At 35.4% G+C, this 27,580-nt stretch overlaps 1 protein-coding gene across 1 annotated transcript in view; it reads right to left on the bottom strand.

Moving 5' to 3' along the window:
* Positions 1–4,052: 4,052 nt before the first annotated feature.
* The window catches only part of WDR17 (WD repeat domain 17), a 43,306-nt gene continuing 19,778 nt past the window's right edge, over positions 4,053–27,580 (bottom strand). The window contains exons 10-29 of the mRNA XM_082051350.1: positions 26,816–26,898; positions 25,814–25,900; positions 24,914–25,078; positions 24,160–24,362; positions 23,871–24,020; positions 23,641–23,771; positions 21,756–21,881; positions 19,345–19,500; positions 19,009–19,073; positions 18,478–18,610; positions 17,411–17,502; positions 16,462–16,561; positions 15,151–15,290; positions 11,750–11,861; positions 10,865–11,006; positions 10,675–10,777; positions 9,701–9,802; positions 7,988–8,083; positions 7,620–7,803; positions 4,053–6,500 (exon numbers count right to left, since the gene is read on the bottom strand). Of these exons, the coding sequence (XP_081907476.1) occupies positions 6,381–6,500; positions 7,620–7,803; positions 7,988–8,083; positions 9,701–9,802; positions 10,675–10,777; positions 10,865–11,006; positions 11,750–11,861; positions 15,151–15,290; positions 16,462–16,561; positions 17,411–17,502; positions 18,478–18,610; positions 19,009–19,073; positions 19,345–19,500; positions 21,756–21,881; positions 23,641–23,771; positions 23,871–24,020; positions 24,160–24,362; positions 24,914–25,078; positions 25,814–25,900; positions 26,816–26,898 (2,490 nt within the window). The 3' untranslated portion in view covers positions 4,053–6,380. The remainder of the gene's footprint in view (positions 6,501–7,619; positions 7,804–7,987; positions 8,084–9,700; positions 9,803–10,674; positions 10,778–10,864; positions 11,007–11,749; positions 11,862–15,150; positions 15,291–16,461; positions 16,562–17,410; positions 17,503–18,477; positions 18,611–19,008; positions 19,074–19,344; positions 19,501–21,755; positions 21,882–23,640; positions 23,772–23,870; positions 24,021–24,159; positions 24,363–24,913; positions 25,079–25,813; positions 25,901–26,815; positions 26,899–27,580) is intronic.

The following is a 27,580-nucleotide window of genomic DNA, read 5'->3' as shown; positions in this document are numbered from 1 at the left end:
TCGACTCAGGAGACATATAATTAAAAAAAATCACTCTCATTCTGTACAATAAAATTAGTTTTCAGGAAGCATGGTTATTCTGCAAAACATCTGTTTGAAACAAAACTAGATGACAGAGTCACATCAGAGCCACATCAGAGTCCAAGCCATCTCATCACAAATGGGTTGTGTTCATACTCTCACGGCATTTGCAATGTCTGTTCCCACTGATCCTTTCTGTCATCCAAAGAGCAAACAAGACTGTCAAGAGTTCACAGGTATTTGGTATTACTTTTTAGTTCTATAGAATGGTAGACTAGCCAGAAGAGTAATCTAGAACTAGCTGCCAGCAATATTATTACTTCAGTCTTGGGCAATATGTAATGCTCTACATAATCTCTTATCTTTTGCTACCAGATAATTATATGAAAATAGAGTCACTTTGGCAAGCTGAGCCGGTTGGATGGGCATCACTTCTGTTACTATGTAACAGAAACAAACAAAATAGGGAATGGATGTTGTTGCCCGGGTAGGACTAAGTACTGGAACAGGTCTCTGGCAGGTCAGACACGCTAATGCCACATACCAAAAACACATAGTAATGAAATACCTGTCATTAGTGTTTCGTAAAATTATTTTTTAAAAAAATGATCCCTTCTTTAGCAAGAAATGAAACAATTTGTTCTTGTCCCAGCTACAATGTAGCTATGATGGGTTGAATTCTTAGTATGAAATGTAATAAAATATTGGGAACCGAGATCTGAAATAAACATTGAAACATGTCAGAGCACTGTTAAAGACTACTACAGCATACCCACTTTTACAAGGAGCCTTCTTTACTGGCTGAAATATCTCGTTATATGAATTATTATTATACCAGCAAAAACGTGGCTTTAAAGTGCCTTTAAGACATTTTCGGGAGGCGGGGGGAGTGTAAGTTACAGTGTAATATCTCGATTCAGCAAAGCAATTCAACTGTGACATCCTGCAGGCTTGCTGAAAAAGCAAGCACCCAACAGACGCACACAGGACACGGCACCGCCGCCTCAGAGAACACACGCAACACGAGATTTTCCGCGCCTTTACCGCCGGGCTGGCACCGACACCGCCATGGCGGCCCCGCAGGCGGGGCCGGGCTGCGCCGGGGAGCGGGAGCCGGTGCCAGCGCTCGCTTGTGCTTCTCTTCTGTCTCGGCGGGGACTCCTCCCGCGGTGCCTGGAGCCGGGGGCCCTGTGGCGCTACTGGCCCCTCACACCCAGGGCCGAGATCGCGGCGCCTCCCCCCGGCGCTGCGCGCGAACCGGCCGTTAGGGCGGCCGTTGGGGCGGGGCCGCGGTGCCGGTCTACATTCCGTCATTTTGAGGTGCCACTCCACAGGGTTGACATACAGAAAACGCACACACACAAGCTAAGCGGTTGCTTTTGGCAACATTTATCATATTTTTGTATTTGTACAACTTAGATCTTAGTACTGAAAGCCTCTGCAGGTGACTTAAAGAGTTTTGGGGGGTCAACAAGAAATCTCAGTATGGGTAACAAAACCATCCAGACATCTCCTTCACACCTGCCCATGCCCAAAACCTTTTTTTTTTTCCTGTTCCCGTTGCATAAAGTTTTTTTTCAAACCCGCAGCTGAAGGTCCGTGCGAGGCGGGAGCAGCAGGAGCGCTGGCGCAGGCTCCTGCACGGTGCCAGCTGAGGGAGGGTGAGGCAGTGGTGACCATGGGCAGTTTTGTCCCTGTTCATCGCTAGTGCTGGCCTGTTACTCAATATCTTTCATATCTTGCCCTGATTTGGCAAGAAGTAGCACAGACAAAAGTGAAAAATGTGTTTTAAAGGGAAATCTGACTGGAAGACGAGTTTCAGAATCTTTAACCTAGTGGATTATGCTCACAGGCCTGGATATCAACTGCTGTTCAATTTCCTTCAGCTTGACCAAATAGTTTTGGTCAAGCTATTTAAGATGATTATATCTTGCTTTCCCTGCTTTCAAGATGAAATTAATTATATTTTATAGAACTGCAAAAATGAATGACTACTCTTGATTTTTTTTTTTTTTTAATTTAATCAATTCCCAAACACATTTTTCTTCAGAATTAAAAAACTTCAAGACAGGGAGGTTGATTTAACAGACTACTGTTATCAGGCAGAGTTAGCCATGGTTACCAGATGACCAGCTCCAAAGGCTAGCAAGAGTAACATCAGGTTCACAGAAATAACCATAGAACCCAGTACTGACAAAAACAGTACTGACAGAAGGTTGATTCCATCGTTAACATGCACATGAAAACGAGAGTGCAAGAGAAAGAAGAGAATCCATGTGAGTGTTTTGAATGTTCGCTTTTATTTTCTTAAAAAGCAGAAGAGTGGGACCAGAGCGTGGGACAGTCATATTTTACCACAGCAGGGGTGCTAGGTTTCAGAATGACAAGTGAAGGCAGAGAGGAGCAGGGCATCCTTCCGCTGCCTTTGTTCGTGCTTGACGAAACATGGTTGAGGAGCGCCATGAAAACCCTACAGGTGAGAACATGAATTGGGGCGTGAGTACAGTCTTCTGAATTTTTCCCAGTGTCTGATGACTGCTGTGTGGCTACACTCAACATTCCCTGGGGTACTCTATCAGTGTTATGGTACTGGAGTAAAATGTAATTAAATAGCAGATCAATTTTCAGGTTTTTTGTATATATTTTTCCCTTTTCCCATCAACACTGGTTCAAATAATTATAGCGTCAGAAGATAGTAGTGCTTCCACTTTATGTACACATGCAGGGGTAAAATGCTGCCTTCCTAAGTGAAGACAAGGCCTTATTTCACTGTTTAAATATAAAATTGTACACTAAACTAAAAGGTGATTTAAACAGCATTGTCACTTTTAAATTACTTGGAATCTTCAGAGCCACTGTTTCTTTTAATATAGTTTTCCTGTTCTGCCCCCTTCCCCCTTGCATCTAGGTTCCTCAGAAACAAGAGGCAAAACAGGTCTTCACTTTAAAGAAAACCAGGCAAAACAAGCTGACAGATCGTGGTACGATGGAAGTTTGGTACCTCCCAGGAGACCACTGAGAAGGTCACCCAGGGAGTGGAACTTTGGAACACAAAGCCCATTCTGATAACAGTAGTGTTGACTGCATAATCAACAAAAAGAAATTTAAGTTTACTGTCCATTAGGGAACAATTCTGTTTTAAGCAAATAAATCAAAACCCTCTTTGAAATCATCACATTCTAAAATACAGTTTTTGTTATTATTTCTTAATATCTGCAATACAGTAATTTACTTGTTTTTATAGCATTGCCTAGCTTCCTTTTTGGCTTCATTTCTTCCTAGAACTGGCTTACTGTTTTATCAGTGAATTTTTCTGACACAGATGTTACTGATACAACATTAGAAGCTACAAACTATAATTGTTGTATTAGTAATTTTCACTAAGTCTCAAAGCATACTTCATGTCTTCATATTTTGACCTATTGTGCAAATGCATACTGGTCTTCACAACTGCTTTTCTAAATCTATTCCCTACTCCATGTTTTTAGTAATTTTTATCTTGAGGAAAGATGATCCTGGATTTAATTTCCTTCCTACATAAATGTAAAAGCTTCAAGTTTTTTAAAAAGCCTAATGCCTATTCTGAAAATGGTATCTAGACTCAGTAGTTTAGTTTTGTTTTCTGTGTAAAGAATGAATGGATTTTCTTGCATTAGTGCAATCTTAAGCTGTTGTAATTCTGGATTTAAATTATTTTACCCAATGAAGAAATTAAGTAATGTGGATTTAAAGTGTCATATCTCGTTTTAAAGGCAGTCTCTGCAATGGGAACAGTTTATAGCGTGACAGAACTTTTTGTATTGTTTTGGAACCCACCTGAGGAAGTCTCACATGTGACTGCAGCCTGTGAAGCTTACAAACATCAGTAATGTTGGCCAGATTCTTTCAATAGATCAATGAACTTAATTTGGTGGGGATAAAGTGATGTTACACTTAACTGAGATTTAACAGTAATTGGAAAGCACTAGCTATTTAGTTTGATAAATTTCTTCATTCAGAGGTATGACATTTACAGAATAGTCAAACAAACATTTAAAGACAAAGAATTCTTTAATATTAAGGGGAAATATCTGTTTTTGACTAGCTGTGCCAGACAATGAAGTCACACATCAGCAAACAATCTGAAAGTATTTTTGAAAAGGATGAATCTATATTTTAACAGTTGTGACCACAGTTGTAGCAATAACACAATTACAATCCCTTTTGCATGTTCCCCTCACCACATGGAGTACAACCACCTTAAAGAAAATGCAACCTCATGTTATTCACAATGACTGTTACCTGATGGATTCCCAATATAACAAGCACCCTTTGACTTAATTTTTGTATTTGAGCAATGAAAGAGTTCTTAACCCTCACTCTCTTATTTAAAGAGGGAGTCGATTTGTCTAAGATTCCAAGTAAGGCACAATTCATGAGCAACAAATTGATGCAGTTATACTACATAGCATATGATATTTGAACTATGAAATATAGGTAAAAATCCTTAGGATAGATCAAAAAATTGAAAATATAGTAGAGTGGCATTTGAGTCAATCCTTCAGATCCCAATCATCGGTCATAGGGCTGCATACTCAGTTTTTGCCTTTGCTCTTCAACTTGATATAAACAACTTTTACATACAAGGTTGTATAATTTATGTGCTAAAACATTTCTAGTCTTTCATTTGACATTTCATTGAAACCCAACTCTCATTCCCCAAATTCCACAGGGTTAAACAAAGGAAAACATTTCTCCGAACAACACCTGCAAAAAGTAAAACATTCTGTTCCAACATCCAAATATGTACAAAAATGTTTCAAATAGGTTACAAAACAACTCAACTTTTCCCCCACCAAATATATTCTTACAGCAGAAACTCTGTAGTAATACTCTAGAACACTGACAAAACGAAATTTTAACTTTTTAAAGAGGAGGAAGCGGGGGAGGAAGGGGTGGGGAAGATAGACAGGAATTTTTTATGTCTGATATCCATCACAGATTTCCAGCATGGTAGCGTTGTTATTTCTCGTTAAATGAGGGCACTGCTTACCTGTATATTGAGGATTTTGTTGGATAGGTTCCACTAAAAGAGACCTTGTGTTATTTCCAGTTTTGCAACAGTTTCTCTTGAAATAGTTTTGACAATTTTTAATGGCAACTTCTTTACATTTTATGTAACTATCGGGATTTTAAAATTTTAAAGCAACAGCAAAAAAATATAACAACAGATCATGTAGGTTTCTGCTTGTGTGCCATCAACGAAGCTAATAAAGAATATTATAACTAAGGCATCTTTTCTACAGGTGAGTAATTCTGATTATAAGAATTATTGATAAGAATAATTATTAACAAGAATAGGTATAAGATTTGCCTTATGATTAAATTCCGTACTATACACAGCTTTAAAATTTAAATATGCTCTAGTATTCTATTGCCATACTTTTCTTTCCACTTAAGCACAGCTTTAGTAAATAAAAATATATGCACAAGTATTTACTTCTAATCTGTCATACTAATGTGCATATTTATAACTAATACAAAATGTAAAAAGAAAACAAGTATTTTAAATGTACGTAACATAATGAAATAATTTCAATACATTTGCTGTTTGTTCCATACAAACCCTTTGTTTTTTTTTTTTTAAAAAAAAGTTTTATAAATACATTTAGCTTCCAGAGAAACTATAAGGGAGACAGATGTTAGAGATGAACTTATTAGAAAATAGAATTTTATAATCTAGATATTCAAACCTATCTAAACAAAACATTAGTAAACAACTTTGTACTGCTATTAAAGTACAATAACTAATTGATGAAAAAATAATGTAAGCACTTTTAAAATTTTACTTTTGCTATAGAATCCTGTGTGTAAAAATTAGTTAAAATTAAAAAGGGGGACACAATGTGTGAAAGAGCCACAGGATTCCAGTTATTGTAAAAATGAGTTGCAGTGGCTATCAATAAAGTAATTCTATGACTACATATTTGAAACTATGGTTATGGATTTCACAGTTTGCTATCATTATTTTGATAATGTGCAGATAGTCGCTTACTTCCTTTACAAGGCATCTGTTTACACAGAGTTGACTGAAATATGTCTGTATTGTCTGACAACACTATTCTATCTAAAAAAGACATGGCTGTCTATGAAGTTAGGACTTTTTTGTTTTTCTTTGGATCCTCAAATAACTTTTTCTTTGGATTATCGACAAACACTTCTATAGAAATCCTTTTCTTGTTCTTATTTTACAATTTTCAAAGTCCCTTCCAGAGGAGTCAACTGACATCTTTCTGCCCTTTAAAAATCAAGGTTAAATCAGCATTAACCCCCCCAGAGTGTTATTTTAAGTACTACAAAGTACAGAGGAAAATGCCTCATCAAAATGGGTTCAGTCGTATTCCTGTTCCTAGCGGTGAAAAAGGATTCACTTTGGCCCACATCAAAGCATCATTCAGTGAAATTGCAGATTTTCCATCTTCAAGGAAGAACACTGGACCCTGTACAGCAAAAGTGTTTGGGGAGGGAAAGAAAAAAGTTCACATGTGTTGTGTAAAGGCTACCACAACAGACAACACAGTTTGTTTTATCTCAGGAGGACATGAAAACCTGATTTATAACTAACATCTATGTTCCTGCAAAAATTGTACCTCACTAACTAAAAGCTTTGATAATAGATAAATATTATCAATTGAGTGAACTTGTTATGTTGCATGATCTAGAGACCAAACATTTAATAATCCTTAAATATTTACTTTGATTTTTAATAATTGTGGTATCTGTGGCCACAGCCAGAGATCATTGGTCGGATGCGGAAGTGTTGGCATCAAGTTTTTTTAGACTTGTTGGTGTGCAATTTTGAATCCTGTTTATCTCAAAAATCCCACCAGCATTTTGCAATCTCCAGTTTCTGAAGCAAAACTATCCCTCTTAATTCCTGAACAACCCTTGGGCTCTTTGGGCTGACATCTTGCACTGAATAGAGGAAACAGACTCAGCCTCATATAAGAGAGTAAACTGACACGGAGGCACTGTCTGGACACAGGAGCCTGAGAGGAGTGTTTGAGGCTCAGTCAATTTTCCCTTTATGGAAATAACAACATTTACCAAAGTGGTGTTATAAGGGCTAGTATGTTTTGATCATAAAGCTCTATGTGAGTGATGAATAAATATATTTGAATATTTAGTCTTCTAATATCTGGCTTTAATTAACCATGAGTTACAAACTTGATAGCATGCATTTCCATAATGACAAATACTAACAACAGAATAATGTTAGTATGTGGTTGAAGACAATTTTGTGGGTTTTATTCAAGCTGTGTTGAGGTAGTAGGCAATAAGTTCACTTCAGACAGAACATTTGACAAAAGAAATCTCTCCCGTAGAAATTACAAAGTTTTGGGTTGGGAAACTGAGCAATTATTTAAATGGAAAATTATTCTTTATATAGCCTTTCTTATATAGCAAATGTCAGCATTTGGCCTCTGACTTCTGCTGCTGCGCCAAGAGGAAAAACATTTTTCCTCCCAAATGATGGGAGGGACCTTAGATTTATGGCAACCTCACAACTAGTCAGTGCTATCACCAAGAAAGAACACCTTAGCACTCTGAAATCGTACCTGTATCCTTAACCCTGTCAAACAAGAGATGTGAACATCAGAATGACTAGGAAGATTTGATCCAGTGACATAGTCTGGCCCAACCATCCCTTTCAGAGGCTCCTCTTGCATTCGTGACTGGAGTATTGAATACACTGTTCTGTGCAATTCCGATGGTGGGGTGCATGGTGATTCATCAGTAGGCCTATGAGCAAAAGACACTGTTTTTTCAAGTATATATCTTAATTTGTTTTAGAAATTGAGAGCCACAAAATACTCATTTTTACATTAATATTCAGATTTTACAAAGGAAATAAATACTGTATTTACAATTAAACATTTAAAAACTAATAGTTTAATTCATAGTAATTTTATATTTTTCCACCTACTTGTTGAATTGAGTACAAGCTCTCCATGCATCTAGTTCCTCAGAAAGCTGTTCGATTTTCAAAGGTACAGACACTTCCCGTCTTTTTAAAAGCTGACTGAAAAGGAATGCAAATAAGAAAGTCCAAATTAATTCTAATATTGAGTATTTTCTTACAAGAAAAACAAGACAGACAATAGTAATATATAACTATGTTTCACTGGATATGGAAATAACTTTATGGAAATAAATTGATCCTTCAAAATAATCACTATATTAAACCTTAGAAATATTAAATTACTAGATATAAAGTATATAGTTTCATATAAGTTTGTTTTTAATTATCCCTATTTACACCATCTTATTTAAGTTTGCCTTTAGTTGGTTATATTCTTTTTTCTTTGAGACCATTCTGTATTTTAAGGCTACATGCATTCTTCTTAATAATGACAACTTTGCTAAAATTAATATCCTATTTTACCTTTATATAGTAGATATGATAAAAATACAGTCAAGAGTGACACAGTTCAATACATTTTCTCAGATAGCCTTGTCTCACCTGATTACTTGTGGAAAACAGTTTCAAAACCCTTGCAGTGAAATGCATTTTTATTTATCAAAACATAATACAGGGCACAGTTTTTACCTGACCTAATTCAGCAAACTTCCACTTGTGTTGGGATGCCTTAAAAATGGCCAGCTTAAGTATGTAAGTGTCCAGTTTAAAATCAAATGGAATCTAAAAATCTATGAATCCTGAAAGTACTGGGCAATCTGGGAAAAAAAAAAAAAAGTAGCATTGTTCTGTGTTGGTCAAGTCCAAGTTGGTCAGTTCAAGTCCATGTGGGACAAGTGGGGTCAAGTCAAGTGTACCAAGTGAAATCAAGTAGGGTCAGGGTCAAGTGGGTTGGGCCAAACTGGATTAGGCTGTGTCAAGCCAAGTCTCGTCAAGTCAAGACAAGTCTGGTCAAATCAACTGGGCCAAGTCAGGACACATCAAGTGGATCAGGTTAAGTCAAGCCAAGTCCAGTCATGTCAAGTGGACCAAGTCCAGTCATGTCAAGTGAGTGAGGTTAAGTCAATTGGGTCAGGCTGAGCTGGTTCAAGTCAGTCAAGCCTAGTCAGGTGGCCCCAGTCATGTCAAGTGAAGTCAGGTGAATCGTTGGGGTTGAGCTTCGCCAAGTGAGCAGGATCAGGCCAGGTCAGATCAAATGGGCCAGGTCAGGTGTATTAATGCCTGGGAATATTAGTTCACTGAGAAACAGAAGGTCAAGCCAAGTTTCTTGGTGGGAATCAAGATAGTGCCCAGTTATGAACTTTAAATTCAAAGCTTGTCCTTGTTGCTCTTGGCTCCTTGAGTAAGTCTTGGCAAATGGTCTACACACAGATACAAAATTAGAACTGTCAACATATAATAATGCATGGAGGTAATGCTGAATACTCAGGTACTTCTAAAAATTGTTTTTCTTAGAGAACTAAGAGTTTGACTGAAATTCTGGATTCACAACTTGTTGCATTACCTCAGAAACTCTTATATGTATAATGCATGCAGAAAGTAAAGAAGATTCTATACACAGGCATGTGTATATCCTTATAACTTTATAACAGAACTGGGAACTCAGATTTTTAAATTTTTTTTATTTTTTGTAAGGGGGAGGTGGAAATAAGGACAATGTATGGCCTACATCGTAAGAGGGACTGAGATTTCTCAGTGTTACTGAAAACATAATATTACCTTGTATACTCATAAAGTGCAGGTACAATGCTATTGTACTGTCTTCTGATAGCAAGTAAAGCACCAATATAACCACACAAAATCAGCAACTCATTCCGAAATCTATAAATGGACAAATATTAATCATGAACAACAAGAAGCATCTGCAAAAACATTAAACAAACTCATATTCAAGCTATAATTTTAAAACCTAATTTATCCTTCCATCTTTTGTGGAGAATATATGTTTGATTATGCTTACTTTCTGTATGATGTAACTTAAAACAGACACTATTTGCTTTACATTGATCTCAATTATTAAATGTTAGATAAAATGTACAACACATAGTTATTGAGCACAATCATATAAGTTACAAAAACAATGTCACTCAGAGCTTTTAATGTGATAAAACTCTAAATGTAAATAAAATCGCCCCGCATGTTACTGTGAACTTCCATTTTCCCAGGTTTCCCCATACACCACAAGATAGTTAGGCTTTTTGCTCCTTTTAGTTCTTCACACATACACCTGTGCAGGCACACAAGCCTACCAACAACAACCTGAGCTACAGCTATCCAAGTATTTCAGAGTTAATACTGAGAGTGACAGATCACATTTCCTTAACACTTTGAAATAAAACCCCTTATTATGTGTGGTACCACTGCTCCTTTTCTTCAGGAAACTAAAACCAGAGCTGATCAAAGTGAGATTCTTCAAATAAGATGAACATTGATTTACCCATTGTAAATGCCCCACAGAGAAAGAAGCAGCAAGATATCTTATTTTTTTTCTTCTTGCTAAACCTTGAAAACTTAGGAAAATTCTACACTCTTGTCTCCTGATTGCAGAACTAGCTTGCTTGTTGCAATTCTTTTGTACCCCTCTTCTGGAAAACAAAAAATGATACTAACAGTGTGCACCTGTATTTTTTTTTTTAATTCCAAATTTCCTTTAATGAAGCCTCCACTTTTATAAGTAATGAAAATATACTCACTCACTACATTTATGCAACACTAATCGTTCAGTGCGTATGTAACTTAGAAGATCAAGATATGGACAGACTGAATCTAAAGTCCAATCCGAGCCACAAAGTTGTTCTGTTGAAAAACAGAAACAAGAGATCTTAAGAGGTAAACTATACAAACGCCTTATGTTTTAAAAGGTTTCTTCATCCAAGTACCTACCTTTCACATACTGAATGCCAATAGGAAGAGCCTTTTCAGGTTCTGTGCTTAACAGATAGTACTTTATAGTTTCGAATATATCTCCATCTGCCTGACTTGTTTCTGCCAATCGCATACATTCTTCTACATCAGGAAGATTACACTGGAAAACAAAGATTTTGCCAAAGAATTACTGTAATGTTCAAACAATTCTCTAAGATGTAGAGAAATACTGAAGTTTGCACACAACAATAGGATCAAATTCTCTCTGAAAGAGAAGTAATTGTTTGAAGGACATACCTGCACATAATGCACATTAAGAAAGCCATCTAGACCAGAGAAACCACAGGAGGAGAAGATTCTGTAGCTGTAATTTAAGCAGTATAGGTTTCCATTGCTAATGTGTTTGTGAACTTTTTACTACTGCTCAATAGATGTGCAGTATAAGTTGAACATTAAGGGAGCTAGTGGAGCAGACCCTTCTACTGCTGAGGAGGAAAGGGAGGATTTAAGGAAATTACAGACATAAGATGTAGAACAATTCAGGCTAGTACAGAAAGCTGTTCTACTAAGATATGATTAGGCTGCACTTCATAGAATGCATCACTTCAGTGATAAGGAGGTTATAAATCATACTGACAGGTAATTCTCAAGATGATAAGCTATTTCAGGAAGCAACCGATGTCATGGAAAGACTACACACAGAGTAGAATTAAAGAACTAAAGTTTTTCTTGTGCAATACTGAAAAAAACTCAATGAGGCCTAAAAGAGGTAAAAGGGACATTTAAAACTGTTAGTGACAAATCAATCCTACAGATTTATTGGACCTTAGGTTTACTGAAATTAGTAAACAAATCAATACATAATCTCTTGCTAGTATTCAGGTAAATTATTTTTCATTGTACCTTTTCATGAAGGTCATTTATTTCTGCTATACATCCAGGATAAAAAGCACATAGTTTCACTAACTGCAGCTTGTTATCAGGAATCATCATAAGAAGATCAGCTGCTAAATCCCTGTACAAACAAAAGATGACATGAAGTTACTCTTGATGGTTTGTAATAGGAGGAAACTGTTTTCTAAAGAAGTTTACTGAAAAAAAATACTACTTCCAGAGAAGAGCAGAAGCAACCTCAGTGTCTAAGATTATTTTGGTGCAATAAATGAGGCTTAATCTATTAATCTTTTCTGGAAAGTCATGTGCCAGTTTTCGGTTGCTTTAGTTGGTTGAATTAAGCCAGCTGTGTAATCCTAAAGCATGAGAACCACCTCAAAGTGAGATAGATGGATATGTGAGTAGGGAGGAGAAGTGAGAGTAGGACCTAACCAATCTGAAAGAAGATGTCATCCTCAAACTTCCAGGCTTTTAGAGCTCCATGACATCAGCATAAAGCATCTCTTAGTCATCTAGAATAGCTAGTGCTTCTGTGACATTACAAAAAAGAGACTATACAGGGAAAGAATATAATACCTATTTTCATCCTTCTGAAAATTATGTATTAGCAAACTTACATTTCTGAAATATTCCTAATTTTTTAGCATTTGTCACCCCCTCCCTAACACAACAAGCAGCTGGAGGGAACACATGTAAATATTAAGAAATTATTTTGAAACAATTATTATATTGAGCTTTTAATAAACGATTATTCTGGTTGTTCTGTGACTCTCTTATTCTTTCAGACAATTTCTCCTGTGACTCACAGGACTGACTTGTGCAAGGCAAAAACTCCTGCCAAGTTGCCCTGGATTTTCAGAATGTAGTACGTGGCTTAACAATGTTCAGGTAAGCTACTGTACAATATTTGCAACTGCTTTCTATCCCACTTTCAAGTATTGATCACAATTAAAAAATTATAACACTTAGTTTAAGCTTGTTTTTACCATTAGCAATGTCACATGCTTTTCATATCTCTTTCTACAAACTAGTAAAATACCTGTATCCAAGTGATGGAAAGCTAAAAGGAAGACATTGAAACAGTAATGAATAAAAACCTTATTTTGTATTCTTACTTTACAGAGGAAAAATCTAACAGAAAATAATTAAAATACAACAGCAAATATAAGAGTCAGATTAACCAACTTCAAAAATAATTAAAAAAAAGCTTTCCAGTGCCTTTAGACAACCTAAAGAAACTAATGCCAAAAGGCCATTGGAAAAACCTATTCTACTATTACCATGCAGTAGCCATTTTTTCAAGATACTGAAAGGCTCTTTCAGAATATAGCATATTTTATAAGTTCTTAAACTATTTTCAAGATAAGTTACTCACAGGTTCTCATCTTCATAGGCAATTTAAACATTTTTAAGAGTCAGCCCAAAAACTGAAATAATTTTTTTATTAAAAGAAAATCTAAAGAAGCCCTCATAAAATGATCTACAAATTGTCTTACCTTGGATTTTTTTCAAGAACCAAACTAAAACCACTGTCAGTATAAAGAAGAAATTCCAGTAGCTGAGTCTGAATACACAGAATTCAGTATTTCAAGAAAAATACCACTAGCCTTCTGAATAGCAGAAGGTTTACTTTTGACTTTTTTGTTTGTTTGATTATGTATTTTAGCACACTTCTAAAGAAAACAAAACAAAACCAACAAAAAACAATCAAACCAATCAAAACCCAAAAGACATTCCACCAATAACTGATGTCATTACTGACCCATCAAGGTCCTTCCTTATTGCTTGAGGAATTAAGTTTGTCTCTACAAGTGAAACATTTCCAATTGATGGGTATCCCTAAGTATAACAACCAGTAAAAACAAAAAAGGGAGCCCTTTGAATATCAGAGGCCCCTGAACTCCAGCTTCCCCATATTTGATTTTATATATTCAGTGGACCATGGGGTACTGTGCTGTGCCAGTATCTCTATAATACAAGATATAAAGAGATTCAGGAATCTCTGATCTTTTCCTACAGAATAGAAAAATAAGCTGTAATGGCAGCAAATCTGAATCCAGGATTGCAGGGTGTAGCTGTAAGAGGTGTTCAGTACAGCATATGAAACCCACTGACAAATCCAGATATATACTTGGGCAACATGCAGTACACCAGTTTAAATTTTTATCATGTATACCCATGTAGACTTCAGTCTACACATGCCATAAATTTGCAGAAGTTTTATACACATACACATAAATGCCATACTATTGTAAGTTTTTGCTACAGCACTGAGATCAGAAAAAACTTTTGTTACAGAACTGGAAAAAATATACACTTTTCTTCTTAACTGTTCATCCAGTGCTTCCTATCAGAGGTTACACAAAAATCACTCTTCACAATGAAGGCAGAGAGATCAGAGAAACAGCTTCAGAGACTTTAAAAGCTGCAGATGGAGTTGTCAAAACACCCCTGTGCTGCAAAACACCTGCACTGGTGCAATGCAGACACGCTAAATCATCACAGAACCAGAGAAGCAAGTCATCCATTTCTTTATTTTTTTCTACAATGCTTCATTGTCTAAGGCAGGCTACATGCTCTGTAGTGAGGAGTCCCACTACATTTTTCTCATGCTACCTCTGGATGCTTAAGCAAATACGAACTGTAGCAGAAAAGCTGATGCTTAATTGCAATATCTGTTTAAGCATGTTTCCTATGAAATGTTAATTCCAAAACATCTGTAGAGCTGCCAAATACACCTTAGGAACATTTTCTGCTTTCTATTGGTAGACAAATAAAGGACTAAAACTGTATCCTTCAAAGTAAAACCACTGTGAGAAAGAGAAGAAAATTTAGCAAAGTTTCCCCTATATGCAACACAGAAATGATCTACTCATATGTAATTAAACAGTACTCCTGTTTCATCCTTACATCTTGCCAGCTGTTTGGTATTCCCAACACCAATATAAAATAATTCCTCAGCCCCTTAGGTTTTTATATTTTTCAAACAAGTACTTAAAAATCACTTTACAGATCCTACTTAAGCTTCTGTTCCTTTTGACTTTAGAATTCAATTGTAGCTTTACTTTGTCTGAAGCAGTGATTTTTACTCAGTACAGACTAGGACTTACTACGCTACCTATTGCCCAAATATCTAGGTTTCTTTCAGCGGGTTTCATACTCTGTTTGACAATGGCTCTTCTCTCATTTACAATGCATATATAATGTATTTTGAGATTAAAGCAGAACATTTGCATGCCCTGTACTTCAAAGGTCTAATATAGCAATTCTTATTCAAGCAGCAATTCCTATTCTATCTACCCATGGTGGTTTGGTGTCTATGGAAGTTTCAGAATGAAACACCTTTATTGTTTTGTCAGGGGAAAAAAAAAAAAAAAGAAAAAAATCTTCTTTGCATTAAGAAATCTTACCATGTTGTTACTGTCATACATTTTCTTGCTAGTAATTCTAGGGCATAATGTGTTGCTTGTGCTGCACTTTCTCCTAAGACAGTACCCACACTGATTGCCAACTCCAGTTCATTTCCACGAATCAGGTTTGCCATCGCAAGCTTGCTCAATGAAAAAATTATATCATTAAGGGACACAAACATTTTTGGGGATTTACCATGTTGAACATATGACATTCATTTATGAGACTGCTTTTTATAGAAGGACAAAATATACATTGATTAAAGCAACATTATATATAATTTGGATCTCTTGAATAACTAAATAATCGTGTAACACATGTTAATTTTTAAAATAACCAAATATATTTCCTTTAGCAGAATCTTCCTTTATTCAACTAAAGAGATTACATAAATATCTTACCTAAAAAACATGATAGCAATTACTTCTAGTCTTAAGTAAGGACACTAGCTTTCAGACTACACATTTCCCCTCTTTTTTGATGAAAGAAGACTCAAAAAACCCCACACTCAACCAGGAGGGACTCTCCTGTCCTTACCCTCTCTGAGCAATTCGAGTTGCTGATAGGCATAGCAGAATATTAAACCGTAAGAGACTACACAACAACCTGAAATATGTCTATTTTGAAATACGGGCATTAACTGATTATTGCTTTCTCTCTGAACAGCACATTAAGATGGAACTTTACTCATTTTAAGGCATAGAGGAGGAAGAACATGTTGAGTCAGCAACAACAAAATCCAGAGATAATGAGGAAAAGAAACAATTTCTAAAACTACAAACAAAATTAAAATCTAATAACATGTTTCCTACATGTCAGCTCTGTTTTTGTACTGAGGGGTAGGATTTTTTTTTTTTTTCTTATTTACTTCATCATTTAGACTGAATATTATTCAAGGCAGAGATTGCATCTTTCGTAGCACAATGAAGTTCCAGTTCTGAGTGGGTCTTTTGAGTCACCATAAACAGTAAACAGTAATATACATATACACATAAGTATATATAAGGTACCTAAGTATCTTACATTTTCTAATATAACATAATACTGTATATATGAAAAAAACAATTAAATAATACCATACTACTTGCTGTGCATGAGAGAAATGGAATTTAATAGTGGAGTTCTGCTATTAACTTCAATATTTTAAGGGTCAAACTCTCTATATAAATATATACAAAGCAAATACCAAATAAAAGTAATGCATTTTATAATGTGGTACATATATTAAAAAAAAAACACTTATCATGTGAAGATGTAAAAAGGAAATTAATGTTGGCCTTTCCATTATTAAAGAGAAAAAAAAAAGTTACCTCTATATTTTCAACAGCCAGATGGCAACATGCTGCAAGCACTGCATGGCCATCCTGGAAATACCATTCTGCCAGTTCTTTGCTGACATTGTGCAGGAGCCTGCAAGAACAAACCATGAATTCTGCAAGGTCACTTAAAGGTTGGAGTTCTTTGGCTCTTATTTTATGTACAAGTCACCACATTTGCTTCTGTACCCTACAATTTCTATATTTGACTTACAAGTAATGATACGACAAACTTTCAAAGTGCATTCAGTTTGAGCTTCATCTGTCACTTAAACTGGTGCGTATTCAGGTGGGTCAGTTTCCCAAAATCTACATCAGTATGGAAATGTCTCTTCAGATTGGCAGAAGAAAATATCAAATATCTGGATATTCATTCTGTACCTGTGAACCCTGCATAAATATCTAATTGCTCAAAAACTGCATATGTAAACCACACAGTCTCCAAGGTGCTTTTGCTATCACACATATAACTTGATAATGTAATTTAGATTTTTGAGCACTGTTCTAAACAAGGAGACATGTAGAGTTTCTTCAATGGGCACATACAATTAAAATATGGCCATTAGTGTACATTGTCAGAAACTTCACTGATGATAAACAGCAACACTTCAGGAGGAGAAGATGCATAAAACGGGGTCTCACAGATACTTGTTAATGCTAAATCTTACTCTACTGGCCAAAAGTTCTAAGTTAATAAGCTACATATTCAAGTGCATAGGAATATACCTTAAATATCAAGCGAGTGAAAAGAAAAATCCAGGAGGAGGCATAACAGGGGAACTATTCAGCTAGTTGCCAACTACATCAATTAAGTATCAGAAGACATAATGTTTGTCAAGTTCTACACTGCTGATACCAAATTAAACCACTAAGGTTTGTTTCCTTTGATGACTTTACATTCCACACTAAAATGAGGCTTTACATATAAACTAGAACAACTTACTCGTTATAATCATCTGTATTGTTTCCACCAGAATTTGAAGATCCACTTGTTGTGGAGAGAGTTGACATCTGTATATTTCCCTCACAAGCTGCCTAGAAGTGAATTTAAAAAAGGATAAATGTACCAATCAAACTAAATTTGAAATGTGACTTTTCAACAACAACAAAATAATCTAATATCTATAAAATCCATCTAAAGCCCAGTTATAATAAAGGAAATGTTTAAACCAATGAACTTCTTCATAGCTAAATCCTAGCCTAGTTTTATCCAGCCATACAAGAAATTCTACAGAAGCAAGAAACCTCTTCCTTCCTACGCAAGTTGTACAGGATTTTCTGAGCATTTGAATATGCTTAAAATAGACAGTGGGGGCTATGACCTTAGTTTTTACACCCAAAGCAGCAAGTGTCTGTGAGTGAAGGACAAACTCTGTAGATAGTTCTCAGTAGGTATACCAGCAAATCTGGAAAGGTTTATATAGTAGCATAAGCTGAACCTTTTTCATGTCTGGCAACAAATGATTCCTAACATTAAGTGAGAAGATACTGGGGTGGGTTAAAAGGAATTTCTTTCATGTGTTTTAAGGTGTAGCTGGAATAATATTAAAATTCAGTGCCCAGTTAAAAGGAAAAGCCCTGGTATTTTATATTACCTGATTAAACCTCTAAGACAAAGACTATTCTCTGAATTGTAATAAAAGCAATCCCTGCAATGTCTCTTTTAGAAGAAAAACTAAGATATTTTTAAAGTTTTAAGGTGCTTTAAGGTTCAAATATTTTGACTTTTTAAATTATGCATACCTCAAAGCTCTATTCTATGCACTATTCAGCTACTATTAGAAGAACAACAATATACAGATAGACAATCTCTAAAGGACAAATTCACGCATGAGATACCTTTTGGTGATTTCTGCAGAAAAACTGGTCAATACAATAAGAAAGTAAAGAGTAAGGTGTCATTTAGAAATTTTGCAAAAGTGAATAAAGTGAGCCTTTTCAATATGCTTGTCATCTTCAGAGTTAGAAACAGATAGCTAAATACATCTCCCACACTGTTATATGTAATACCTGTGCAACAAGCAGAGCCTCTTTAAGCTGGCCTCTTGAGGTAAAGAAAGAAACTAATTTCTTCACATCTCCAATAGCTATACAGTATGGGATGACATCATCATTTTCTTCCTGAATTAACTGATCAGCTCTCCTAATTAAACAAATGAAAAAATAAACAAGAAAGATCTACACATATAGCTGGTCATTAAGCTTTTCTCTATGGCGTAGGTGTTAGATGAAGCCATAGAAAGTTCACTGAAACCCATTTGCCTTTCCAGACCTCAGAAGACTTACAGACTGCGGATATTGTACTAAAGAGTTTCCAGTTAAAGCAGCAATTTATGTTCAACCCCTTAACTTGATTCCTGTACATAAAGTCATTGTTGAAATCCTCCACAGTTCCATTCCAAAGCTTACTGTACAAAAAGTAACGTAACTAGAATACTGTAACAAAAGCCAAGTACAACTGACATTAATTTCCATTTTTCCTATTTGTCTGTGTCCTTTTATTGACAGAAGTGACAATTAAACATATTTTTATTACCTTACCTTTGCATTAGCTTCCTCCAGTAATTCATTGACACACCAGGTGCAACTGAGAGAGCTTTGTCCCACTAGAAGAAAGCAGCAATACACTTAACCCAATCATTTTATTTTGAGAAACAGCTGTATTTTTTATGAGTTTCATGTTTCTTCCATTAAAAACAGAATTGTCAAGAGGTTAAATAAGGAATGAGCTATGCATTAGAGTGCATATGTTAAAAATAATATAATTGGAGCAATATTACCCTTTTCTGGACTTGAAACCCATTTTGTTGCTACCTCATCTTTGTTAGGGTAGCAGGTTTTCATATTTTATTCTTCAATAATGTTCTGATATTTTACCTCTCCAAGTTCTACCATTAGTTCACAATATCGCTGAATTTGTCCTAATCTTAAATGTATTTCTGCAGCTTCTTTAAGCCTCTCCTCTTTGCTTGGTGCACCAATGCCACCTCCAAACTTGGACATTTTTACTGTCGTCAGTTCTTGTGCCTTGGACTAAGGGGAAAAAAAAAAGTTAAAAAATATAGTTTTCTATGATGAAAACAAGTTTTCTGAAGAATGAACCAGTGTCAAACATTATAATGGCATATAAAAGCTATCACTTAAGACAAAAATCCTTTTGAGAAAAGGCTAATTGAAAGAGATTACAGTGAACTAATTAGAGCAGCTTACAATGAGATTACAGCGAGCTATTTATATTGTTAAAAGTAACCGTGTTAGTGTTTTGTTGCACACAAATTTTTCAACTATCTTCTTTTAATCTCTTTTATGTATGTTTTTAATTCTCAATCATTTATATCATAGTAATTCACCCAGATGCCCATCTTGATATTTGTGAAATTTAAAAAAAAGTTTTTGAACATAAACTACACAGAGCTGGAAATTATATTAATACTTATTACCATTATAATGATATCCACGTAAAGAAAGAATAAAGACAGTAGGCTTAATGTGTGTCCTGATCAGTCATATCCCATTAACCTTACGACCAATAAATGGTTTCTATTCCCAGCCACTGCAATTTTCATATTAGTTAAAGAGATAAGACTAAATTTCTCCATCTGGCAGAGTTTGAGAAACAAGTTGCAACAAGATCACATTTAACATTAAAAAAAACCCAAAAAACCAAAAGGAGCTTCACATCTCAGAATTCTCATTTTAATTCTAACATCAATGTACATGTGATAGTGTTTGGCTATTCATGGCTCTATATATGGAGAATGGAGAACAAACTTTGAACATTCTTCACCAAAGTAAACTGCAGAAGACCAGTGGCAGTTGCTGATACAGGAAAAGGATCTTGTTCTTTTTTTAGTTTGTTGTTTTTTTTTTTTTGTTTTTTTTTTTTTTTTTAAAGCTGTGTTACTCTTTTACTTGGCACCTCTATCGTTATAATTTTCATGCTGAATTCTCAAATATATCCTCTCTGTTCACTAGAAACAGAAAAGACACACTTGCCCTAGGTCCCTACTTCATTCTGAAATGTCTAGGTACTGTGATGTCATTATCCAGTTTCCTAAGGAAAAAATTGTATCAGCAGCCACATACAAGCAGCTGGCATCACCCTAACCCCTGTTTTCTCTTAAAGCTCTCAAGCAGGTTTCTGAGTCAGCAAAAAGGGGACAAAATGCTTTCAATTAATGTGAACACTTAATCCAGATCCACAGAATGATCAGCAATTACTGTAGGTACTCTAGGTAACCCAAGTTATAAATGCATGAAATCGTGTTGCAGGGATAAACAGTCTGGTTGCACTCTATGAGTCAAGAATGAATTTCTTCTCAGACTAACTGGCTGAGAAAGCTGCTTTTTGGACACACAGACACGTTTTCACCCCCACCTCCCCCTGGCCCCTTCACAGTATTAACAGAGCAGCTGCTATTATTACAATTAATGCCACCAATAAAAACTTCTATTACTTAAGATTCATAAGGTATGAAGGACACTTTTTAACAGTCTGTGATTTTGTAAAAGAGACGGCCTGCAACAGCAAACACCAGGTGATACCTGGCAGGTATTCAGCCCTAGGGGTGGAAAGTGGGGAGTTATGCATTTCCTGATCCATACAATAGATATGTCTCCTCTACTTCCAACCCAGTCATTAGAGTATGGCATCCTGCTAAAACCATGCATTCCCATAGTCTGTGCAAATAGTATGACTGGTTGTATATTCATATACGCAGCTACTCATAAATTTATGGCCTAGTATTTGAATTTCATGTTCACACCTGAGTCACTCTTCAGATGCATATCTGTGTTAATGACAGGTTCTTGTTATTGCACTCCTTCTTCCACACAGCTACACAGCATATTTTTGCTGACTCTCCTCCATTTTCAGACATGAATTCCTCTGTCTCTGCATCTGAACATAACTAAAACTTCATGTTTACACACCCAAATAATTTTACTTCACTGAATATAAAGGTACAGCATATGTAATAGGGAAGACAAACTTCCTTTGTAGCTCAAGCTGTAGTGATGCTTGCTTTGTAATTTTTTTCATTATTTTGAAAACCGCTTTTCTAGTTAATAAATGTAACCTAGCACCAGTGAGTGTGCATCAATTCACACGGACTTCCCTAGATGCTGTTGTTCTAACAAACTAGCATTGCACAGATAACTGATATTGCACAAATATCTTTAGACGTAAAATAGACTGCAATTTTTGTAACGCATTAAATGTTATTTTTAAAGAGTGAAAGACTACGTGGGTTAACAACCATTTCACATACTATTTATGCTTCACTTACCATTCTAAATCTAGTGAGATGTTTCATGTGCATAATACCTTTGCAGTAGTTTTGTGGAAGCAAAGTGTCATCCTGTCCTTTTATTACAGCAACTAAATCCCACAAATTTTTGCTGCCTCCCGGAGGCTAAAATTGTTAGGGAAGAAAAGCGTTGTATTACAGTTATGTTCAATAGAGAAACTTGGATTTATAAGGACACTGGAAAACATGTCAGTCAATTCCAAGAAATACAATTTCAGACCATTTCCGTATTAGAAGCTTTACTATGAAGACATGAATTAGTTTAAGACATTACAACACCTTCAGTCTTCTTGAAGGCTGTGAAGACACAGCAAGATCCATGAACATTAGTATTTGATACGTGTGGACACAGAGGAGGGTTCGCATTTTCCCTTTTGCTCCTAAAGGAATACAAGTGATCTGGTGGCTACTGCTGGCATAAAACAACATGCAGCTGCTGGGATGTAGGAGCTGCCCCAGTAATTGTTTAGCATTTTCTGTAAAGCAAAGGTGTGGGCCAGGTAAAAAACAACTTCAAGGCTCGAATGTCACAACCTGTTTTACTATCTTAATATTAAATCTTAAAATACCCACATATGGTATATCTGTATGTGCACAAAATCTTGCAGGCTGTCAAGGTTGTGGTTTTTTTTTTTTTTTTTAATAATTTTAAAGCATTTTTATTGGTCTTACATTTGAATCAATCCTGTAGAACTAGGACAATGGTTTAACATTCAGTGAGGTCTAGAAGAGACAAATTAAAAGCCTAAAAATAATTATTAAGTCTTTGACCTGAAGGAGCTTTTCTAAGAATAACAGGATCACAAATTTAGAAGTCTAATTATTTCTGAGCTGGTAAAAGGCAGAAGATCCTACTAGGAAAAAAAAAACAGAGAGACTATTCCCTCTTTTACAGTCTGTTAAAGCTCTTATACTTGACTCTCTATAGTTTAATCACAACACTTGATTTTCTGGACTCAAAAAACACTGACCACAGCCGTTCACAAGAAATTTTTGTCCTTTGAAAGTTCTAATATTGTTATAATGGTTCTATCATTGAATTGACATGGGACATCACAACGTATAACTTCTGTGAAACAAGGGATCCCATAAAAATATCTTTTAATAAACCAGGAAATTTCAAGATTTGTAATTGAGGAATATTGTTTCAGCATTTCTAAATCATACACTTCAATTTAGCTAGAAATCAAAACAAATATTTCAGATGAACTAGGTCTTCGTAGATCAGTGTATTGACTTAAATTACAACAGTGCTTGAGACAGCTATGGTTCTTGGTCATTTTTGTCCTTATTCTATCTCAACTTCAGCTCCTATGCAGGTAAGCACTCACAGGGACCCAGTACTTTATGTTTTTAACTCAACTGCACAGAGATGCTGCAGTGATTTAAGGAAATATTACTGTGCAATGGAGCAAAGGCTCCATTGGGTGGATACTGGAGCATGATTCCTCCAGATCTACAGCTCCTAGAAGGTAATATAGCAGTTTTAGCACACACATTTGGGAAGTTTGAACATCCATCTCTTTGACAGATTAAAATTTAAAACTCCAATGTAGATTGATAAAATACATATTTTAATTTTATTCAATAGAAAATTCTTGTCAAATCAAACTTGCACTATGGAAAATTAAATTATTCCACCTATTGCACTCTGGGAAAAATTTGTGTTCACAACTGACAAACAATTCAGTCATGGACACTTTTACATGCGTAATTGTTAAGAGGCAGAATTGATTTTTTCATATTTTCTGAGCTCCCTTTAAGAGAAAAAAAATGGTAGAGAAGAAATTTCAGTTTTGGAGACTGTCTTCAGAAGATAAAGTCATGCACACTGACAACATCCTTAAATTTGCAGAATACTTACTGAAAAACATTCTGAAAACCACTGTAGTTTTTTTTCTCTAGGATTTCCTGACAATTTTTCCAGTTCTTGTTTAATATCCCTGGAAACTTTACCACACAGCAAAGGAGGAACACCAGATTCTACAGCACGATCTAAAACACACAAAGGTTTATACATGAAAATTAAAGAACAAAAAAAGTAGCATAGTAAAATACAGAAAATTAAAACAACTGTTGATACAATTTACTTACCTGTATTACCGATAATCTCATCCCAACATCTATCTGCTAATATATTTATTTGTACAGGGTTTATAAGAGGTGTCAATGACCAGAGTCTCACAGTGGAGTCACGAGAGCAAGATGCCATAGTAAATGGACGACTGGGATGACAGGTTAATCCTAGCAGAGAGGGCATTTAAAAAACGTAGTGAAATAATTAGGTTTATCTAATAACCAGTTTGATTAAATTAATTTATATTTAAAAAAGTATTTTAAAATGGATTTCAATACAGAAGTAAACCAAATTTTAAAATATTACCATATACATCTGCACCATGATCATAAACTGTGTCCAAACATGTTCCATCTCTTGTGTCCCAGACTCGAATTGTATAGTCCCAACTGCCAGATATTAGAAGGTAAGGGATTTCAGGATTCCACAGCAGTCCCCGTACTGGAGCTGTATGTCCACTAAGAACATTTATACAAGTATCCTGTGTGTAATCCCATATTCGAACAGTACTGAAACAGGATAAAAGAGACCTATGTCCATCAAATCACCTGCTGAAATATGATTTATCTCACTTCTTAATATTAATATTAAGCAATATTCCAAACTTAATTTATCAGAATATTTATTTGCAATATGTCATCAAAACCAACAAAACTGAAATACCTAACACCCTTTAAAAATCTCCACAGATTATACTTATTCTTTTGAAAGACATCAAATAAGAGCAGGCCTTGCACCCATATTTTTAGGCATAAGGTAAGCATGTGGTATCCTCCTTGTAGCACTCCTAGCAGTAACAGGTATCAGTCACTGACTCTGCTCTTGGGAAAGCATTTGGAAAGTTGCATTGCTACAGCAGTTATGACAATTTTAGATAATTATCCTGCTGCCCAGCTATATTAAGCTAACAGTAAAGCTACAGCCTCAATTTGAACAAAGCAGAGATTTAGATTATTATATTATTCACAGAGTTTTTGAAGGTGTCAGCACTAAAGATCATAAGTTCCTCTAATAATCCCACTTGAGGTTTTAAGTCTTCTAAAAGTTCAGAAATACAAACCCATCATCAGAGCCACTGCAGAGGATTCCTTCTCTCAGAGGAGACCACCGTACATGAAACACCTTGGCAGTATGCCCTGTAAAAACTTTCAGTGGCTGATCAGAGTTGGTTGCCAAGTAGTAAACACGAACATTTTTATCCTCACAACCAGTAGCTATCATATCTCTGCAAAATAAAAATAGTAAAATCCTCGGTCTCTGGGATCACAAGTACCTATGTTTAACAATAAATATTATGCTGATTTTGCAATTTACTTTAAAAAACAGCTTAGTTTTGCTCCTCCTTTGTCTTTTTTATGAGGTAATTATTGATAAACTAACTAAATGTGCTAAATCAGAAGAAAACCTGATAAAGATCCATTAGTTGCAACAGGGAATAGTATTTGCACTAGTTTGCCCAAGCACCCAACACACAACTATTAAGAGATTAAATTACTGTATAACTGTTTTTTGACTAAAAGCTCTCATGCTGTTATTAGGAATTATCTGCAAAGTTAACACATATCATGGTGTATTTATAATAGTTGATTGCTATATCTTCAGCTTAGCAGACATTAACAGGAAGCCAATCTAAAACTTCCTTTCCTGGTATTGAATGTCTGCTTTTTTTTTCCCCTATTAATATCCAGAGAGATAATTTTTTTTTCTCCCATCAATATGAAAATATTCTCTTTTGAAAGTTAAGTAGTCCTTGTCCTGCTCCACACATTAACATGCTGGCCAATGAAATACAGTACTAGGAATATAGAGCTGCTACAGACATATCCTACTGTGGAAAAGAAACAATTTCAGTGCTCTAACGTTACAGTAAGTATCACATTCTAAATAACACTGTGTTATTTTATTGGTAAACAATTTAAATAGTAACTATTATCAATTATTTGTGTTGATTTTTACTTACTTGTTGTTCTGACTCCAATCACAGCCAAACACTGCAGCTGGATGCTTGTACTTGTGAAGAACCTTGCCATCGATAGTTCGAATAATACTGAAACCAATTACAACATAATACTATGAGGAAAAAAAGCATTCTGAGTAGGCTATCCAAAAGTCAAGTTTGATTCTGTGCAAATAAGCCAGATAGCAAAAAAAGTATACAGAAAGAATACAAGATATCTTTACTCCTACAGCCCCTCAACTACAAAGCTAACTATATATTTCCCAAGAAAACATGCAATTGAATCATGTTTCCTTGTTCCTTCAGAGGAGCTGTAAAATGTCCACTGTGGTATCTCCCTCCCTGAAATGATCCCTCACAGCCCAAAAATCTAAGTTGTAGCTATGGTCTTACAGTACAAACAGATCTTTAGGGTTAAAGAAAAAAAAAGTTAATTGATTATTTTCTAAAATTCATGCTCTTGTTATGTTTGAGCTGAAATAACATGGGTAGCGAAAGAAAAGAATGAATAAGGATTTAAAAATGTACTGAAAGACAAATGCAAAATCGGTCTCAATCGGCAGTTGCAAGTTTTTACGATTTATATATTTTTACTTCTACGCTCCTGTAATAGTAGAATTGCAATTACTTTTTTTTCTAAAATAGTGATTCCTAGTCCTTGAAATAACAAACTTCAAAAATTTTAAAAATTAAGACAAGTAAAGTGGGATAGCTTTTGTGTCCTCCATATCTACAGATAAAAAAACCTATAAAAATATTGTCTAAATAAAAATCAATATTCAGTTTTACTGTCAGAGTATCTTAGATGCTATTCCTTTTGCAAAAATTTCCTTTATTTTTTTTCTTAAAATCATGAAAAACATATTCTAAAAAGTACAGAAGATTAATACAATCTCAGTTTTGGCCAGTAGGAAGAGTGTTAATATTATGCACTGATAGTACTGTCAAAGCTTATTGACTTGAGAAGGGCATTTAGCATTTTGTTTTTCTTCCAATAACACTCACCAAAATCCATCACTGCTGCAGGTTGCTATTCTTTTGGAATCTTTATGACTCCAGGCAATGCAGAAGATTCCATTCTTTCCATGCTTCAAAAAATGCAAAATACCTATCAATAAGAAATAATTCACCCCTTTTTCTCTCATCTATTGACTCATCTTTTTGATTTTATTCTCCTATGGGCTTCAGCCCTTTTCTCCCAGGAAAGTACACTGTAAAAAAACACATTATAGTGAGTCCCCAATATAGCTGGGATATTTGAGAATCCATGTCCAAAAAAACTGGACTGGGGACAGACACAGTAAAACTTCCATAGTGTCCAAGATCCAAGAGACAAAACTGGTTTAAGTTGAAGAATGAGCAACCCATAAGTATATGAACCTGAAGCTTGAATAAAGCTTAGCTACTTGTTGGAATAATGAAGTTAGTGGGCATGAGTAATTGTGGTATGTGAAAACTTAGGTGGGATGTATATCAGGATAAGTGTTTGAGAAAATACGTTTAGTAGCACAAGTGCAAATCATCTGAGTGTTAGAACTCAGGAACTCCTGAATGTATATGAAAATCCATTTTCTGCCCCTCCCTCTTCCACCACCCAGTCTCTATCTTCTTAAAGAGCATACTTTGTCCTCTGATACAGCTGTCACAATTATGTCTGTAGAATCTGAAGATTACAGCTATATACTAAGAATACAGAAAACAGCTCCAATAACAACTATGTTACTGTTTAAAGACTTGTGAGTGCCTGCACAGATTTCAGGTAATACAAGG

The sequence above is a fragment of the Streptopelia decaocto genome (assembly GCF_964273445.1).
Source record: "Streptopelia decaocto genome assembly, chromosome: 4".
Lineage (NCBI taxonomy): Eukaryota > Metazoa > Chordata > Aves > Columbiformes > Columbidae > Streptopelia > Streptopelia decaocto.
The sequence above is the reverse complement of the archived record's forward strand: the minus strand, read 5'-3'. Positions and strand labels throughout refer to the sequence as shown.